This window comes from Bos grunniens, chromosome 2 (assembly GCF_055505025.1).
Source record: "Bos grunniens cultivar Pamir isolate PY7600 chromosome 2, Bosgru_T2T1.0, whole genome shotgun sequence".
NCBI lineage: Eukaryota > Metazoa > Chordata > Mammalia > Artiodactyla > Bovidae > Bos > Bos grunniens.
In genome coordinates, this window is record NC_141166.1 from 33,740,986 (window position 1) to 33,756,551 (window position 15,566).

The 15,566-nt window shown below is 35.9% G+C and overlaps 1 protein-coding gene across 1 annotated transcript in view; it reads left to right on the plus strand.

Moving 5' to 3' along the window:
* ABCA12 (ATP binding cassette subfamily A member 12) overlaps positions 1 to 15,566 on the plus strand; it is a 201,550-nt gene that overhangs the window by 130,749 nt on the left and 55,235 nt on the right. The window contains exons 20-24 of the mRNA XM_086366424.1: positions 104 to 194; positions 2,295 to 2,474; positions 3,019 to 3,334; positions 6,419 to 6,533; positions 14,347 to 14,676. Coding sequence (XP_086222550.1) covers positions 104 to 194; positions 2,295 to 2,474; positions 3,019 to 3,334; positions 6,419 to 6,533; positions 14,347 to 14,676 — 1,032 coding nt within the window. The remainder of the gene's footprint in view (positions 1 to 103; positions 195 to 2,294; positions 2,475 to 3,018; positions 3,335 to 6,418; positions 6,534 to 14,346; positions 14,677 to 15,566) is intronic.

The following is a 15,566-nucleotide window of genomic DNA, read 5'->3' on the forward strand; positions in this document are numbered from 1 at the left end:
ACTGAGAATGCCCAGTAGTGATACCTCATTTCATTGTGGTGTTATTAAAGAGACAGTGATTAAACATGTTCTTTGAAACTGACTCCCTATTATTGTTTGTTAGAATACTCTAAGGAATCCCTTTGTGCAAGTTTTTGTAAAATTCTCCGTGGGACTTGATGCTGTTGAACTTTTGAAACAGATAGATGAACTCGGTGAGTCCAGATTCAAAAAAACCTTTATTTACCTGTCATGTCAGAAATGTGAAAAGCATTGTCCCATATAAGATCTTAAAATCCTGAGTATATCTATCCATCTTTCTCCTAGTAAATTGCACAGTTAAACGTAATGATTATTTGGATACCCAGTTCGTGTGGTTGGTCTCAATAACTATAATGCAATGTATTCCGTGTAAATGCAGCTTGTCCTTCAATCACAGGTAGATTTCTACCAGAGGACACTTTTTGGGGGTAACTTGGTGAAAAGCAAGTCTTTAAAAGCAGAAGATGAAATGGTTTATTTCTGCTACATTTATAATTTTATCTCCACTGGTCTTAGTACTGCTTTGACTAACTCAGAATGTAACCAGAAGAGGTTACAGAGTGAGAAAAACAAAAGCAATGTGGAGACTCAAAAGAAAATAAACCTAAGTCACTGTACAAGGTCAGGTCCTCCTCTCATGATCATTTAAAAGGGACAAGCAGAAGAGGATCAAAGAAAGCTGTCTGAACTTATGCATTCCCTCTACCACATTCCTACCCTCAACCTAAGGGATGCAAGATATCTAATTCAGTCTGTGTCTGATTCCTGGTTGCTATGCAACCATGGGTAAGAGGAAGGGATTGAAAACATCAGAATTTGCCAGCAGTAGAGCTAATGCCCCTCTTTCTCCTCTCCAGCACTACTGGGACTTAAGTGTTTAAATTGTAAACCAGTGGGGAGGAATTATGCCTATTTATATTATATATAATTGTATGTATTTTATGATATCAACCTTCTTTGATTAAATAAAGATATTAGTGATTTATTCTCTAAAAGTATTATTTGGGTAAGGAAACATTTGATCAAAATATCAGGGATAAACTACAAAGTTCTTATATACTTTTTTTCATTCCTAACTTTAGATATAGGAGATGAGTCTCAGAGTTTAAAATAAGATTAAAATAACCATATAAGTGAGACTTGCTATCTGGATAATTGTATATTTAATTTAATATCAAAGATTTTATACTGTTCGAATTTGGAGGCCACTGACTCTTTATAGCTTTTTGATTCCATCTACCAGCATTTCTGAAGAATCCTTTGCAGGTGTGTTGATTTTCAGTAGCCACTGGAGGCCACTATTCAACCACAGTTTTACCCCTCCCCCCACAAACATCTATACCAAGCAAAACATTTTAAGTTATAATGAGAGATGTCCTTCAAGAAGCTGCCCTCTGTGAGAAATTTAATCTTCTATTGGATGATGATAGAGACATGTATGGGTTCTGTAAAGAGGAATTTATGACATTCACAGCCTTCTCAGTATTCATGATCAAGTCAGAGAAAATTTAATTGGCCAAGTGATTTATGAACTTACAATTTTATATTTACCCTTTGTCTCAGTTGATTTCCTCATAAAGATTTATGAAATTGAAGAGCAATTAAATTCTTTTTCTTCCAGAGTAATTACCTGAAATAAAATCTTGATCATCTAGATTAATACAGATATGAGTAGAGATAACTCACAGAAGACTTTAAATCAAACAATATCAGAAAGTTGTAACTATGTGTCATAGATTGTCACAGTCTGCTAAGAAGTGCTTCTGTATTACAACTTATTAAATGATATTTTTTATTTGCTCCACACACTCTGCATAGACGTTCGTTGCTTAAATTCTTACATCAACACTCCCCAAACAAAGCAAGCATTCCTGTTTATTCAAACTTTTCACCTCTAGTTTTTAGTTTTCTTCCTAAATAATTCAGGTAGAATAATTTTAAAATTATTCACCTTTAGTCTTAGGTTAATTAAATTGTAGCAGAGTAGAATTAGCTTTTGAATTAGCTTGTACTGAGCACACATGCATACATTCTTCATATGTGAGTTTACTGTATCTATAACTAATTCAAAATTCTTCTCAATAAGCGTTTGTACAACTGGCTAGATCTTCCCAGATATAGAGTATTTGACATTTTTAGAGTACATTCTGCAAGTTTATATTATTTATAATCTAGTTTAATGTTTAATACTTACCAAAAAAATCAGTATTTTTGTCCCATTACTACTAGAAACAACATTATAATATGCTTTGTGTCTTTTTTTTCTTCTTTAGATATTCTAAGGCTGAAATTAGAGAACAGCATTGACCTCATTGATCAACTTAGCATACTATCTTCCCTGACAGTGAATATTTCCTCCTGTGTATTATATGACCGTATTCAGGCAGCAGAAAGTGTAGATAAAATGGAAAGAGAGGCTAAAAGACTCTACAAAAGCAATGAACTCTTTGGAAGTAAGTGTTATTCTACTAGAATTTGAGCTTTTCTTTGTACTAAAATTGGCCAAATTCTTCCCGTCACTTCTTTCATCCAGACCTAAAAAAAAGTAGTCAGGGCTGGGGCGAGGGCACTGTCCCCTTTGATGTCCTTGGAAATAAGAACCTTTCATGTCGTCAACCAACTATCTTGGTTGAGACGCCTTCAATATGTGTAATTTTGTTGATATGGTTAAAATTAAAGCTGAAAAGAATTACATATTACAGGGTAAAGTTGAGTCCATCCTTATAATCAGTCAATATGTGTGTTTAATTTCAGTAAGTGGCTTAGAGTGAAATATTTAATGTGGCCACTTAGTTTGTGATTATATTCTCAAACTCCTGCATTGAATCTTTGAGATTGTCACTTTCAATTAACAATCTTTTCTGTAAATTAAAAGTCTGAACTTACTGTCACATTACTAACTCAATTGCCTGTTTGGCTGCCCCCATGTGGACCCCCCAAACAAAGAATAATGTCAACCATAAAATAACCTTTCTAATGTTGCCGTTTTATTTTTAGGTGTTATTTTTAAGCTTCCTCCTAATAGCAGCCGGCACAGAAGCTATGACTCTGAAAACGTCTCTCTTCCTCCAGTTGTAAAATACACCATCCGCATGAGTCTCAAGACCTCACAGACCACAAGAAACATTAGAGCCAAGATTTGGGCCCCAGGGCCACACAATTCTCCATCACACAACCAGATCTATGGCAGGGCTTTTGTCTACTTACAGGATAGTATTGAAAGAGCAATCATTGAATTGCAGACTGGAAGGAACTCCCAGGAAATAGCAGTTCAGGTCCAAGCAATTCCTTATCCCTGCTACATGAAAGACAAGTAAGTCCCTGCACTTGCAGGCATTTTACATAATCAACCACTCTTTTTGGAATTCATTTCTTCTCATTCATTCACATGCTATCAAGTGGAAGGAATAGTATTGACCAAATCTTTGTCAAATGCTTGTATCCAGGGAAAGGTTCACAGTATAGGGCCCAGCTCATTATAGCTGCTCACTGTTACCCAAATGATGCTAAAGTTCTTACCAAATGATCCATGTTTTCTTTATCATAACCCTTATCCTTCCAAGTACTTTGTCCCCAAAGTTAGGAGCTGGACTCCAGATCTGAGTGCATTACTGCATGATTTTGATGTTACCCACTGGTTTTACTTTTCTCTAGTCAAATGAGAGTATTAAACAAAATAATCTTAAAATTCCTTCCAACTCTCAAATTTAATTAAAAATCTGTGAGTGCAGGGTTAGTTTTAAGGAAAAAGTTTAATAAAACACAGTATTGATCAACTCTCTAAGATAAATATTATGCTATCTGAAACTGTGTATTTGGTAGGAATCTTTCTCTAAAATGTTTTTTCTAAATGAACAAAAAATGTAAAGATCCTGCTTTTAGAATGTCAAGTTTGAACAGTATTTGCCAGTCAGGTGGGCACTGGATGGTTCCTCCATGTCTGACCACAGTGAGACAATAAGGTTGGAGGGCTAAGTTTTTCAAGCTCATTCTCCTATACAAAAGCTTGAGGCTGAATATTACTTTAAACAAATTGTACTTGTTATTCAGCCCAGTTATAGAGTTTATATACAATTCAGATGAGTCTGTTTTTTGTTTGTTTGTTTTTTTCTGTTTCTATCAATGCTTCTGTCTCCTTCGGCTGCTTTAAGAGCCTTAGAGGAGATGAGTTTATGTAGCCCTTTGTGCAATAGTGATACGGGACGGCAGGATTCTGTCTTCCTGACAGGCGAGGATTCTATCAGCCTGCTGTCAAGGTCGGCCACTTCTGAGCAGCCAGTCCAGACCTTACCGCATGAACCACGAGTGACTTGCAACAGCTTGCATCAAAAGTAAAGACTTGTGGGTTCAATTAAATGAAAATCCTCGTCTGTTTTCCTGCTGACTTTTTTCCCCTTGTAAATTTTCGTACCTAGAATGGTGGGTACCAGGATGTGTCTTTTGAGAGTAAAGTAGCTGTACTCTGCATTCTTCATGGGAGTACAAACTAACATCACAACGTACACATAGAAACTCTTTGTTGCATACAAAGGGCTTTCACATATATTAGTTCATTCGTTACACCAAACAACCTCATAAGGTGAGAGCAAATATTATCAGCCATACTTTCCAGATGAAAAAATTGAAATCCAAGTAAATTGCCCAAAGTTGAATACCTGGTACTGCACTGGTCCTTTAGTTACAAACCAGAATTTTCTCTTTCATACTATATCAAACCTAAAATACACAATCACTTGAAGAAACATTAGTGGAGGGTTGTTATTAATGAATGAAGTCCTTTGCCTAATTCTAGAGCCAGAAACAGCATCAAGGCTGGATCTGATCCAAGACAAAATTCATTCAGCAAGTATTCTTTAAGTGCTTTCCCCATGCCAGACAATTCCCCAGGAACCAAAAAAAAACTGGATATGGCCCCAACCCTCACTCCTCGCCCACCAAAAATCCTTCATATCTCTGATGGTAATGTACTTCTGATGCTAAAGTGAAACTGAACGATGGTGATGTCATGTTCCATTAATATTTGCATTTTTCATGGGGAACTTGAAGGTAATTCCTTGGTCTTTTAGATTAAAAAGAAAATGGCCTTGGGACATTTCTGCAAGTGAAAGTGTCAGTGGCTGCTGCTGCTGCTGCTAGGTCGCTTCAGTCGTGTCCGATTCTGTGCGACCCCAGAGACGGCAGCCCACCAGGCTTCCCTGTCCCTGGGATTCTCCAGGCAAGAACGAGCCCAAGGTGTAAAACAGCTCAATTTAGAGTTTCTGTCATTGAAAGCTATTTATTTGCCTTAGCCCATAGTCAGTGGCTAATGTAAGAATAATTGTTATTGGAGTGTAGTTTCTGGACTGGCAGCATCAGCTTTACTTGGGAAATTGTTTAAAATGCAAATTCCTCACCCCACCTCAGATATAATAAATCAGAAGCTTATGGGTGGGGCCCAGAAATCTGTTTTAATGAGCCCTTCAGGTGATTCTGATGTATGTTCAACTTTGATAAACACTTCATTTGAGCATTCAAGTATCATGGGCCAACAATCAGGAATATATTTGCAGTCCAATTAAGTGTTCCAATGACCTGCTAGTTTAGCACATTACCAGAAAAAAAAAAAACAAAAAACATTTCTATACTGTTTATGAAACATCCCCTAAAGCATTAGTTTGAGGAATCCAAGTTCTTTGCATTTTAAATATTATTTGAGTTTTATTTTATTTCATTTTGGGAAATTTGGTTTAATAACTATGAGCTTCTGCTAAGTCACTTCAGTCGTGTCTCTGACTCTGTGAGACCCGATAGACGGTAGCCCACCAGGCTCCCCCGTCCCAGGGATTCTCCAGGCAAGAACACTGGAGTGGGACGCCATTTCCTTCTCCAATGCATGAAAGTGAGAAGTGAAAGTGAAGTACTCAGTTGTGTCGGACTCTTAGCGACCCCATGGACTGTAGCCTACCAGGCTCCTCTGTCCATGGGATTTTCCGGGCAAGAGTACTGGAGCTTCTGAAGAGTAGTAAATACAGTAATTTGAGAAAATACAGCTTTTAGCTAGATAAACCAATCATCATCTAACTTTGAATCTGCCTTTTACATAAGAATTTAGTTTAGACAGAAAGCCTTAGAGCCTTGTAGTTATATCTATAGAATTAACTATTTTCCTGAACAGGACATACTTAAACACCCTTTAAACAATTTGGCAATTTTATCTAACAATCTAGAACTGTTTTACTTTTGTAGCATTATGGCAAGAAAATCATGTACCTACTGTTAAGTCAGCTTCACACTTCATAAATAAAATAGTCATATTAATAATTTCAGTGTAGGAGGGAGTGTGTTCTTTGTATATTACAATCAGCAAATGTGGCATTCATTTTGGTCACTGAATTTTTGTTTTTGTTTTTCCTTACAGCTTCCTTACCAGTGTCTCTTACTCTCTTCCAATCGTGCTCATGGTTGCCTGGGTTGTATTTATAGCTGCATTTGTAAAAAAGCTTGTTTATGAGAAAGACCTCCGGCTTCATGAGGTATGTTGAGAATCTCTAATTACAAATAAGTTCTACTTGGATATATAATTAATGACTACGATTTTCATAATACCTGAGCAAACTCAGAAAGCCTGACCTATATCTGGTGAATTAGATGGGAAAATATTTTATGAATCATTAAGACAGCTGGTATGGCACTATTGTGTCTTCTCAAAAAATTGCATAGAACTTGTCTTATAAATTTATCTGAAAACCAAAATCTGAATAAAATCTGAATACAGTTTACAATTCTGACAGTAATTGTTGCCCAAGAAGTTACCTGTAAGACTTAGGCATTAACAGAAGAAGTTTAAATGCTAATAATAAAAATAACTACTAACGCAGGAAAACTGTTGGCATAGTAATTAAGTCCAATGAAGATATATAGACATAAACACAGATATAGATATAGGTATAGATATAGACATGGACATGGACAAAGATATATGTCTTTTTTCAGCTCCCAAAAAGCAAATTTTCATTCTAGTATACTTGCTGCTGCTGCTGCTAAGTCGAGTCAGTTGTGTCCGACTCTGTGCGACCCCATAGATGGCAGCCCAGCAGGCTCCCCTGTCCCTGGGATTTTCCAGGCAAGAACACTGGAGTGGGTTGCCATTTCCTTCTCCAATGCATGAAAGTGAGAAGTGAAAGTGAAGTCGCTCAGTCGTGTCCGACTCAGCGACCCCATGGACTGCAGCCCACCAGGCTCCTCCGTCCATGGGATTCTCCAGGCAAGAGTACTGGAGTGGGGTGCCATTGGTTTCCTTCAGTTTTCTCTCACTGAATTGTGATTTATAGAGACTAAGAATTTCATGTTATGCTACTGATTATGTTAATAATATGACAATGAAAGACATGACTTGGGATGTAAACCATGATCTCTTCTGGAGCATGTTCTTCATCATTATCCCCAAATCCAAAATATCTTGCTTCTTTTTAGGATTTATGAAACAGCACTGTGTGAATTTTGGATTGTATTGCAATAGAACTATTTTATCTGCTAATCCTATAATAAACCCATTCTTACATTCATGAAGTGAAGTGAAAAGATAGGGGAAATGTTTCAAAACCAGGGCACAATAATTATTGCAAGGCCTGCCTGACAATCTGAAATAATGAGATTAGAGTAACCTGTTAGCCCTTGTACTTTTCAGATTTACATTGCCAGGGCTTTTAGGCAATTGATTATTTCTCCTTACAAAGTACAAAACACTGCTTCATGTTTTTGTTAGCTCGACATCAGATTTACAGGGTTGTCCTAGAGTTTGAGCCTATACTTCCTCAGTTCAGTTCAGTTCAGTTGCTCAGTCGTGTCCAACTCTTTGCGATCCCATGGACTGCAGCATGTCAGGCCTCCTTGTCCATCACCAACTCCTAGAGTTCACTCAAACTCATATACATTGAGTTGGTGATGCGATCCAACCATCTCATCCTCTGTCATCACCTTCTCCTCTCTCTAATCTTTCACAACATCAGGGTCTTTTCAAATCAGTCAGCTCTTTGCATCAGGTGGCCAAAGTATTGGAATTTCAGCTTCAGCATCAGTCCTTCCAATGAAAATTCAGTGCTGATCTCCTTTTGGTTGGACTGGTTGGATCTCCTTGCAGTCCAAGGGACTCTCAAGAGTCTTCTCCAACACCTCAATTCAAAAGCATCAATTCTTCGGCACTCAGCTTTCTTTATAGTCCAACTCTCACATCCATACATGACTACTGGAAAAACCATAATGTTGACTAGATGGACTTCTGAGGGCAAAGTAATGTCTCTGCTTTTTAATATGCTATCTAGGTTGGTCATAACTTTCCTTCCAAGGAGTAAGTGTCTTTTTATTTCATGGCTGCAATCACCATCTGCAGTGATTTTGGAGCCCCCAAAAATAAAGTCTGCCACTGCTTCCCCTGTTTCTCCATCTATTTGCCATGAAGGGATGAGACTGGATGACATGATTTTGGTTTTCTAAATGTTGAACTTTAAGCCAACTTTTTTACTTTCCTCTTTCACTTTCATCAAAAGGCTCTTTAGTTCTTCTTCACTTTCTGCCATAAAGGTGGTGTCATCTGCATATCTCAGGTTACTGATATCTCTCCCAGCTATCTTGATTTCAGCTTGTGCTTCCTCCAGCCCAGCATTTCTCATGATGTACTCTGCATATAAGTCAAATAAGCACGGTGACAATATACAGCATTGACATACTCCTTTTCCTATTTGGAACCAGTCTGTTGTTCCATGTCCAGTTCTAACTGTTGCTTCCTGACCTGCATACAAATTTCTCAAGAGGCAGGTCAGGTGGTCTGGTATTCCCATCTCTTTCACAATTTTCCACAGTTTATTGTGGTCCACACAGTCAAAGGCTTTGGCATAGTCAATAATGCAGAAATGGATGTTTTTCTGGAACTCTCTTGCTTTTCCATGATCCAGCAGATGTTGGCAATTTGATCTCTGATTCCTCTGCCTTTTCTAAAACCAGCTTGAACATCTGGAAGTTCACGATTCATGTATTGTTGAAGCCTGGCTTGGAGAATTTTGAGCATTACTTTATGAGTATGTGAGATGAGTGCGACTGTGCAGTAGTTTGAGCATTCTTTGGCATTGCCTTTCTTCGAGATTGGAATGAAAACTGACATTTTCCAGTCCGTTGGCCACTATTGAGTTTTCTAAATTTTCTGGCATATTGAGCACAGCACTTTCACAGCATCATCTTTCAGGGTTTCAAGTAGTTCAACTGGAATTCCATCACCTCCACTAGCTTTGTTCGTGGTGATGCTTCCTAAGGTAACCTTCAGCTGTGTTTTTATATTTCAGTTATAGTTTAGTAAAAGTCTCATCAACTTGTTTGAGCTGTGTTGTTTTCAGGACTGTGTACAATGTTTTCTTAACCCCAGTTTAGAAGCTCAAATTCACATCCTGAACCATAACTTTGGTTGCAAGCTTGTACCTTATATTTTTCTGTCTGATTCCTAGTACTCCGAAGTGAATCTTTACAAATTAAAGGAAACCTCTGAAGTGTAAAACTGTGATAGACTCTGAGTTCTTTTCTACAGCAAAATAAATATCTACCTTAAAATATTAGAAATGCAGTATATATGTACATGTGTATATACATGTATTATGTATCTGTCTATTCTATATGTGTGTGTATAATACATGCATATTGTGTTATTTTGGCTTGAAAATAGAACTCTCTGAATGTATCTATGGATGTCACCAAAAAATACCAAAGCACAATAAAGAGTTTTTCTCAATAGAAGATATGAAAGGCATTTTTAATGGTGAACTAGTTTCTGTTTGGTAGCTCTGTGTCTTCATTTTGCAGGCATCCACTTTCAAAATTTAACCAGCTAGTCTTGGGAGTCAAAGGTACATAGTGGAAGATTATTGAACTTGGAATCAGACATCAGAATTTGAGTCTTTCAGTTCATATTCATTTGTGCCCAATACCTAAACTCTTTGAGTCATGTCATCTAGACTTTATTCAGCATTATATTTCCAGAATGTACTTTCTCACTGCCAGAACAGAAGAGGCATTCAATTATTCATTTTTTATCAATTCAAAGATAATGATTTTTTGTTCATATTTTAAAGCTTCTGAAATTGAGATATATTTGATAGGGTGTCATAATTCATTTGGCAGCAATTTTTCTTTCTTGGTGGCAGTTAAAGTAATGACACATTTTAAAATTAGCAGTGTCCTAAATTTAAAGGAATATTATCTATTTGTGAGATGAATTAACAGAAGCAAAATATTCCTAATATACCTGCTCACCTCCTTCCACCACTGACAGTTCTAAACTAGCCTCCTCCTTTTTCGAGATGAAAAAGCTGAGCCCAGAAAGTGAGAGATGACTTGCTAAAGACTATAGATTAGTGAATGGTGGATCTGGACTGGCTTTTTTTTAACCCCAACAGTGTGTCTGTGTGTGTGTGTGTGTTTATCTCTGTGTTATATTTAGTTAGAGTAATTTTTGGTTAATGATAATTACAAGGCATGCCATTTCTTGAACTTTGCCATGCTAAACTTTTTTTTTTAATAAGAGCTTGTTTATTTTATTCTATTTATTTTTTACTGAAAATTGATGTATTACATTATGCAAATTTAAGGTGTACAAATTGCTGATTTGATCCATTTATGTTTTGCAGTAATATTTAACACCCTAGAATTATGTTATATCTCTATTCACATCATGTAGTTATCTGTTCTTTTATGTGGTGAGGACAATCAAGATATGTTAACAGGTCATTAGCACTTCTGACTAGTCCTTTTCCATATCGTAGCTACCTTCCCTCTCCCAATTTTATTTTAGTAGCATAGACTACTTAGGACTTTTGAAGATAATGGTGGACAGTCTCTTAGATTACCAGCAACAAGATCTTAATACTATCATTTTAATTTTCACTAAGATCTAAAACTGCCCCTTCTTTACTTCCTTCTCATTCCAATTGAATAAAAAAGTAGAAAACAAAACAAAACATCTTTTTTCCTTCTGTAATTGTTCTCACATTTAGACAGAGAAATCAAGTCAGTTGCTAATTCAATGAAGGCATTCATCTTTGACCTCATTATGGTATGATTCTAGTAAATTCCTTTAACTTGTTAAAGGGACTTAGTACAAATACTAATGCCCAATAAGTTTACTGATAAAATTAATCATATAGTTAGAAAACTATTTCAAAATGCCCTTCAGTTGAGCTTTATTCTGCATTTCTTGCTTTTAAAAATTAAAATATAAAACTATACAAAGGCTGACTTTATATTACACAGAAGAGTTGTTTTTCACACTGTGTTCTTGGTTTTATGGTTATTTTCATCTATTTGGTCTAAAATAAGTCATTTATGGGGATTTCATTGTTTATATTAAGTTTGAGACAAAATTTTGGAGTTCTGTCTCTCAATTCAGACAGGTATCCTAAAATATCTATAGTCTGCAGAATGATTGCCAAATATTATGCAAAAGTCTGTAGTTCTGTGGTACTTCACTTGAGGCAATTTTGTCTCCTTTTTTTGAATACCAGTTTACTCCTTTTTATGTCTTATTGGTATATATCCTACTAGTAAGAATATGGAATATTCCAAGTAATGATCACAATATCCTTTATATCTTACTAAAAACAATAACATAAATATCTTAAGAGAATATAAAATTTGAAGTACAAAAATATTATTAACCAGTTCTTGACATTCTTGTTGAATGAAAACTTGCTGTCAAGTAAATATATGTATATTTATGATTTCTTTTCTTGACAGTATTTAATGTCAGTCCCTGTGCATAAGCTTCTTTTGAATGTGATGACTCATTTGTCTAAAATCTCACAGAATCTCTTTCTTCTCATTATTTCCTGCTGAGAACTGGAGCAGAGTTTGATCACTGTGCAGAGGGGTTTTCCTGAGCCACAGGTTATCAGATATTGATGAATTGCTCCAGCAGGTTTGGGAGACTTGAGACAAGTAGCTGTTTGATTACAAGCTGGCACTTGCATCTGTCACTCTGAGGAGACTCCAACGACACCCAAGACAGCACAGCCCGTTGTCCTCTGTGGGCCACCTTCCATTAGCAAGCTTGGTCTTGTTGATGATCACAAAGTTGGCAGCGAATCTGGATAATTTATGGATGACCTACATGCACTCATTGCTTTTTTCTTTATGTATAACAGCTGTTCTTCTCATGGCATAAAATCCTGAAGTTTAACTCTGAAGTTTGATGCTAGAGTGCTAAGTAGTAAACACTGTTGGAGGCATCCTATCTGTTCTGTTTTGATAAAAAGCAATGATCAGTCTCCAACTTTTACCAATTCTTGGGAATAGAAATCTGATCTTGAGCCTTGAAAACTTCCAAATTACTATGATAAACACCTTCATGCCTGCTCTTTGGGTTTGCTAAATTATTTTTAACAAGGTTATGAATGGAGAATTTTCTAGATATATAAATGTTTTATACTGAAGCTATCTACAGTCAGGGAAGGAAAACACATTTATAAACATGAAGTCAGCTCTATTTCATGTCCTTGATAGCATTCTGGATACTTCATATCCACTTTGTAAAATATAGTGATACTGCCTCCTCCTGACATACATTGCTGTTGGGTGGAGGAGAAAATTTTTGTATAGGCCAAATGAAATTAAGTGGTGAATATCAGCTTTCGGATAGTTACATGGGTTCTATAACTTCCCATATAATTATATTCAAATAACATTAAAAACATCAAAATACAAATAATGGGAAAGGCCAAAATACAAAAAAGAATTGATATCTCTGAAATGAAGGCATCAAACATGACACAGTAATTTTGCAAATTGGGTGGGATACAGGGAAATTGCTAAAATAAGATCTATGAGGTCTCTTTCACACCAAAATCTAATTTTCTTTTCAATGATAGATACATAGCAATTGGATAAAACCTTCCATAGTGAATCTTCACTCCATGCTGATTTTTTTTTTTTTTTACTTTGACACACACATCTATTCCTATAGAAACATAGGTTGAATCTTTACTGTAAAGTGTGCAGGGTCTGGGAGGAAAGGAGTAGTAGGGAGAGAAGAGGGTGAGGACAAGGGCAAAGTTAAGAGGAGAAGTCACGGGACTTCCTTAGTGATGATTAGCTTAAGGCCCACAGCTTAGACTAGTGGCAGTCAGGTAGCTGTTTCCATGGTAACAACTGGAGCAACAGAGTTATCAAAACATGATAAATTGCAAAGGCAGAAAGTAAAAATCGTATTTTGCTTGTATAGTAAAAGATTTGGCGCATTCCCTATTTTTTTTCCTAGACAAGTTAGATTTAAAGGGGAAGACGTTGTACATCCTTGATTTTTCAAAAAAAAAAAAAAAAAATAGTGGATTACAAAGCTGTTAGTGGAACACTTATTTTGTTCTTTTTAAGATGGAATATTAGATTCATAAACTTACTATTAATCAAGAGTTGTTACAACTAGAAACCGTGTACAAACTCAAGTCACTGATTCAAAACACCCAAGGTCCTGGGGGCTTCAGATCATTCAGAATCCTTTTGAGTTAACGCAAAAACACCTCATGTTGGTCTGTCTTTCCACCTTGATGGAATGCCTTGACCACTAAGGATACCACTGAAATAATACATAATATCAGTTGAGAGAGAGGTGTAGATTATCTGAGATGCATGTGTTCATTTTGGGTGCATGGACTTTTATAATTTTTTTGGAAAACAAAGATAACAAACCTGACCTAGATTGTTAGTGATTTTAAGGATAGGGAAATTATGCCAAAATGCAGAAAGTCTTCTTCAAAGTTTGCATAGTTTAACATCTTAGGAATCTGGTCTACTTTATTTCTTATAGGAATATGAATAATTATTGCATTTTTCATTAATGTTTAGTTGAAAATAATGGAGTTTTATTATCTCAATCCATACATTGAATTTTAAATAAATTATGAGTTTTCACCAACTTGAAATATTCTTACCTGCACACATATCAAATTCATGTTGTAAAATTCTGCAGGGGATAACAAATTTTTGTGTCTATTCTCAATTCGTTTAATCTGGAAACATCACTTAGATACCAGTTATAAAATGAGCTTGTCAAAAAATAAAACAAACCTCACCATCCAAATCATTCATTACATTGGGGCAGCCTGGGAGCTACAATCTAAGATGGACTGAAATAAATAGCCACGTTAATGTCATATAGTGAGCGTGGACAAATGCTATACCGAGAAACATGGTTAAAATGCCTAGTTTCACGTGTTTCAAGAGTCTCATGGACATTTTGGAATGGTACAGGAATAACTGTCATCTGAGAATATATTAGCTTAAGAAGAGACTAACATGTTTTCATTTTTACAGTACATGAAGATGATGGGAGTGAACTCCTGCAGCCACTTTTTCGCCTGGCTCATAGAGAGTGTTGCATTTTTACTGATTACCATCGTCATCCTCATCGTCATACTCAAGTTTGGCAATATTCTTCCTAAAACAAATGGGTTCATTTTGTTCCTGTATTTTTCGGACTACAGCTTCTCGGTTATCGCCATGAGCTATCTGATCAGTGCCTTCTTCAACAGCACCAACATTGCAGCTCTGATCGGAAGCCTCATTTACATCATTGCCTTTTTTCCATTTATTGTTCTGATTACAGTTGAAAATGAGTTGAGCTATGTAATAAAAGTATTCATGGTAAGTCAGCTGTCACAACTGAATGGCCAGGGTATGAAAGGAATGAACTTTTGTGCGTGTGTTTAGACTCTCTAAATGTACAAGTGCAGTAATTACAAAATATGCATAACTGTCCTAATCATTGTCTACCATACAAGCATAAGACTATGAAAAGAAAACTTTTCCTCCACTGTTTATAAAATCATAATAGATGATGCTGTAAGAAAGAGCAGTTAAAATGTAATATATCATGTTTTGAAGATTATCAAGAATTCTGACTTATCTCTGGCCCAGTTCCATAAATATCTTAGAACCTCTATTACTGGCATTGTTCTCATATATGACTAATTCTTGTGGTTTTTATGACATGTAACCTACAGGCATGAATACAAATGTGCTGATAGCATAGAATCAATTTTGAATTCTTTTCTGCTTTTTCAATTCCAAGTACCAAATTAATTTAAGAACTTTAATGAAAGCATTAAGTTCACTGATATTGAAATTTGGAAAGCAGCAGTAAAGTTCACCATTGACTGAGGCTCATATTAGAACTTTGTTGTTTGTGGAAATAGGGATAAATAACTTTCATTTGACATTGGCCGCCTTGTATTTAAACAACATTTAAATTTTTATTTGTTGCATTATAAGTACTCAATTGATATTTTAATATATTTTCATGCATAAAACTTCTATTACTTGAAGACAATCTATGAAGTAAAAACATCTGGCCCCTAACCTTTCATTTGATGTTAATCTTAACATTGCATTACTCTATAATTACCAATTTTGTAAATTGCTGAACAACATTTAGTAAGTTTAGATATGTATTTTGGATTTTTGACAAATATTTTCCAAGTTATAATTTTCCTTCTTTTGTTTTCTGCGATTGCCTCCCCTTTTCCTCCAAAATT